Below are 5,111 nucleotides of genomic sequence, written 5' to 3'. Positions count from 1 at the left end.
TAAAACTCCCCTATTTATTGATTCTTGAAAACTGTCAGACACCAAAGCTCAGGTTTAGTCTCAATAGCACAGAGGTTTTCAGGCTGAGGTTCGATTCAGTAGGCCTTTCAAAGTCACATCTGTCCATATCTTTCTAGAGTAAATATCCACAAGTAAACACAAATGCCTGTAACGCTGAGAACCACATCTAACAAGAGAGCAATTATATTATGGGCTTCTTCTGCTTCAACAACAGGCAGCACCAAAACAGTGACATGAGAACCAAGGACAACTATATTGAAACTGAGGTCATGCTGTTGGAATCTTGAGGGCTGAAGGTTCCAAAGAAATGGTATATATAGAATTTATTTGGCTTGAAATGTTCCCTTTCTGGAACTCCGGATGCTGAGGCTAAGAGGTTCCATGTGACACTGCCTTCCTGCAAGCAGTCATTACAGGAATCAAAGCATTTCCTTTCTTTTTGATACATAATTATCTTTTCCATACACAGATGATAAGAATACAGAACAATGTTATTTCTCTTATTTAGTAATGATTGTAATTTAAAACAAATCCTTAGGTTGCACTAAAGGAAACATCTCGACCAAGAAAAGTAATAGTTCCACTGGATTCAGTTCAAATCAATCGTTTATAGAATTGTTATCAACTAAATTAATATTTTTATTTTTTATTTTTTTAAGACAGGGTCTCACTCTGTTGCCCAGGTTGGAGTGCAGTGATATGATCTCAGCTCACTGCAACTTCTGCCTCCTGGTTAAAGTTAATTCTCCTGCCTCAAGCTTCCTGAGTAGCTGGGACCACGGGCACGCACCACCATGCCTAGAGAATTTTTGTGTTTTAGTAGACAAAGGGTTTCCCCATGTTGGCCAGGCTGGTCTCAAACTCCTGGCCTCAAGTGATTCACCCACCTCAGCCTCCCAAAGAGCTGGGATTACAAGTGTGAGCCACCATTCCCATCTTGTTATTAATTTATAATGTCACTAAAATAAATACAACAGAATAAGACTTTTAATGAGGGTGTGGAGGAATATAACCAGAAAATCTACACTGATTATATGTATGCCTCCTGGCTGGTAACCCTTTAGGAATTCTCTATGGAGAACAGGTCAGGTGGGGAAGATGTCTGGGGCTGGCCGGTAGTGGGAGACTGGGGCTAAGAGAGAAGGCCCAGGTTTGGGAGCCCAGAGCCTTGCCTCACTCTGACGTCTGACTTCTAGAGCTCCAGCTGCTGGCCGCTTCATAAGATTAAAAGGCCTAGCAGAGCTCAGGGCCCTTGGTGGCAAAACAACAATGTCCAACCCTTGGTCTCCTCTCTTTACTCCTTCAGTTAAATAGCATCCCAGTTGGTTTTTCCCACCTGTGGTGCTGTTGAGATTTTTAAAATATTGCCTCCATTTATAAGGATAGAAATAATAACTAAGAAATATACTCTTTAAACAATTTCTTTTTTGGGTGGGTGCAGTGGCTCACGCCTGTAATCCCAGTACTTTGGGAAGCCGAGGCAGGTGGATCACAAGGTCAAGAGATCGAGACCATACTGGCCAACGTGGTGAAACCTTGTCTCTATTAAAAATATAAAAATTAGTTGGGGGTGGTGGTGCACACCTGTAGTCCCAGCTACTTGGGAAGCTGAGGCAAGAGAATCACTTGAGCCTGGGAGGCAGAGGTTGTAGTCAACCAAGATCGTGCCACAGCACTCCAGCCTGGCGACTCCATCTCAAAAAGAAAAAAAAAGAAATCTTTTTCTAAAAATATGGGAGCCAAGATTCCATTCATAAAAAAAAGGCAAGGCCAACCCCTTACCTTCAGAGAGGTCCACCTGGTTTGTCATTGCAATGCTTTTTTTTTTTCTTTTTTTTGTGTGTGTTATTTCATCTCAATTCCATCCTTCCATTCTTCTTAGTCTATATCCATAGACCAAGGGGCAAACAGATACTCAGATAAATGCTAAAAGTAATTAGTTACTAATATATAATTAACATTTAACATTATGCCAGTGTTTTAGATACTTTATACATATCATTTTAAAAAAAATTTTATTTATATATATATTTTTATATTTTTGAGGTGGAGTTTTACTCTTGATGCCCAGGCTGGAGTGCAGTGGCACGATCTCGACTCATTGCAACCTCCACCGGCCAGGTTCAAGCTATTCTCCTGCGTCAGCCTCCTGAGTAAGTAGCTGGGATTATAGGCGTGCCCAATGCCTGGCTATTTTTTTTTTTTTTTTTCCTTTTTTTAGTAGAGACAGAATTTCACCACGTTGGCCAGGCTGGTCTCAAACTCCTGACCTCAGGTGATCCGCCCACCTTGGCCCCCCAAAGTGCTGGGATTACAGGCATGAGCCACCATACCCAGCCTAAATATCATTAATTTTCACAACCACTCTATCAAAGAAAACCGTGATGCAGTACATAGTTCTCTTCGAGGAGAGAAAAACTGCTTACTAAAACTGAGCAATATTAGGTAACTGTGTGAATCCATTCCTAAAGGGCATTTCCTCCATAATGGACAATTACTTGCAGTTGTAGTCATACAAATGATACATAATGCCACAGCTAAAATCCTGCTGTTAGTTCTGAGGAAGTGAAGAGTGTGTCCAGAGAAAGTTGAGCAGGTTAGTGAAGCAGTCGCAAATGCTGTTGCTTGTGGAAAGGTTAAAATCACTGTGGCTTTTTAGCATAAAGAGACTACTTAGGCAGCTATCTTCAGATATTTGAAGGGCATTTTTTACAGAACAGATTGGATCTTATTTTTATATTGCTGCCAGGCACAAATAAGATACATGAAATGGGGCAGGGAGACTTTGTGAGTCAATGAGTTCTCTTTGCATTGCTAAAAGTGCTCAAGATTATCATTATCAGGGTAGAGCTTGTTTTTGTTCTTTTTAAATTTATTCCAAAACAAATACAAAACAGCTTCACCAAAAAATGAGAGGAAAGAAATGAAGCAGGAAGCCAGTGTTGTTGGTACATGTTCATGGATAGTCTCATATATTTTTGGTGGGATTATGTATATTGATACATTTAAATAAACAATAATTTAACAAAATATAACGTTTATCACTTTCACACCATAATTCTACTGCTGTGAATCTATCCTAGTGAAAAAAATCTTAAGAAAGAAGCTGTAAGCATAAGTATATTCATCACAGTGTTTTTTAAATAGCAGAAAGTTAGAAATAATATAAATCAAATTATAGAGGCATAATACATCAAACTGCAGTACGTTCAATGGGTAGAATGCTATGTTGCCATCAAAAAGATGTTGGCCAGGTGCAGTGCCTGTAATCCTGGCACTTTGGGAGGCCAAGGCCAGCGGATTGCCTGAGCTCAGGAGTTTGAGACCAGCCTGGGCAACACAGTGAAACCTTGTCTCTACTAAAATACAAAAAATTAGCCGGGCATGGTGATGTGCACCTCTAGTCCCAGCTACTTGGGAGGCTGAGGCAGGAGAATCGCTTGACTACAGGAGGTGGAGATTGCAGTGAGCCAAGATCGCAATCCTGCCCTCCAGCCTGGGCGACAAAGCAAGACTCTGCCTCCAAAAAAAAACCAAAAACGAAAACAAAAAATCATATTGTCAAAGAATGTGTATCAGCAAAGAAACTGTGAGCTAGTGGGTGGAGGGGAAAGGACTTGTAATAATTTACTTGGTTCTCTTCTACAATTGTGACTAAATTCCATTCTTATACCTCAGTAACATTTCCCACATTTTCCTCTTCTTTTCAATTCTCTGCAATCCCACATTATTCAGGAGCCTCGTATTTATAAACCAATTATTCAGGAGCCTCGTATTTATAAACCACAATCCAATATTCCCTTTTCCCCTTTTCTCAGCTGCTTTCTCTTTCTCTATATCCCCCTCTATCAGTTATTTTTTTTTAATTATCCCGGATTGATTTAGTTTTTCTCTCCCTACCTCCTCCCTTTCCCAATTTTGAATTCTACATCACAAAAGTCTGGCAGAAGATGACTCTTCTCTGGCAGAAAGGAGGGAGAGGCTGGGATGAAACAAATCAACATTCTCTCTTGTGGCAGAGGGAAGGTCATCTCCACATTAATATTTTTTTATTCTGTTTAGTTATAAACAAGCTAACAAAATTTAAGATACCAAATATTGAAACTTTGTACTCAAGTATTACTGTCACACTGGTTGTGGTTCAAATTTATATACTCCCAACAGAAATACATGAAAATATCGATAATATGTAATTTTATCAATATTGGGCATTTTATTTCTTAGTCTCCTTTTTCAGGTAAAACTTAACAAAAATTATGTTAAAATACTGATAAATTCACAGTTATAATATTAGCATAAGTGGTAGTGCTAACATGTAAAGGACTAGAAAGTTCTCCCAGATAGAACAGTCAGGATTTTGCTGTAAAAATAAAACTTACTTGGAACTATGTCCTAGGACTCTGCCAATTTCTTGCTGAGTTAAGAAGTATGATTTACATAGATCCTGGTTACCCTGAGGGGCGAAAGAGATGAGAAATAGCCAGTTGTTAATGGGGAATATGTCAAGAGGAAGGAAAACAGAAGTAAGGGCTGTACAAATACTTAAAATGCTTCCTTATTTTTGAATTTTTTAAAATTTCCATTTCTAAACATAATTGATTTTACTAGAGCCCTGCTGCTCTCTTTGATTAAATGAGAAAAGATTAATTGCTAGACTCTGCACCCCACTAGATACTTCCTGTAATATCCTGTTTTCTGTTAACTACTTAATCAATAATTTAATTAAAAATCAGTAGAATTACTGGTATGTAGGATGAAGTCCCATGAGGTCCTGGAGTGGCTTTCAAATACTTTAGCAACAAAAGAAAGAAAATGAGGATAGCTAAATTTTTAAATCTGGGTGGTGCATTTATAAGGGTTCGTTATGCTAGTCTTTCTATAATACTTTTGTGAATGTTTAACATTTTTCATAATATTTAAATAGTAGTCTGTTGAAGGTAATTCTGGGCTGTTTTTAAAAAGTTTTTAAAGAGCGGCCGGGCGCGGTGGCTCAAGCCTGTAATCCCAGCACTTTGGGAGGCCGAGGCGGGTGGATCACGAGGTCAAGAGATCGAGACCATCCTGGTCAACACGGTGAAACCCCGTCTCTA

General features: G+C 39.0%; 1 protein-coding gene and 1 long non-coding RNA gene across 2 annotated transcripts in view; one reads left to right on the top strand and one right to left on the bottom strand.

Annotated features, from left to right (window-relative positions):
* LOC108300266 overlaps positions 1 to 5,111 on the top strand; it is a 35,728-nt gene that overhangs the window by 28,171 nt on the left and 2,446 nt on the right. The gene's annotated exons all lie outside the window — the stretch shown is intronic.
* On the bottom strand, positions 114 to 292 carry LOC119470254 (small integral membrane protein 30-like). Its single transcript, XM_037736502.1, is given in 2 exon segments — positions 114 to 247; positions 250 to 292. Coding segments are annotated over 2 exon segments (177 nt in total).

Source organism: Cebus imitator, unplaced genomic scaffold (assembly GCF_001604975.1).
Source record: "Cebus imitator isolate Cc_AM_T3 unplaced genomic scaffold, Cebus_imitator-1.0 Scaffold25, whole genome shotgun sequence".
NCBI lineage: Eukaryota > Metazoa > Chordata > Mammalia > Primates > Cebidae > Cebus > Cebus imitator.
The sequence above is the reverse complement of the archived record's forward strand: the minus strand, read 5'-3'. Positions and strand labels throughout refer to the sequence as shown.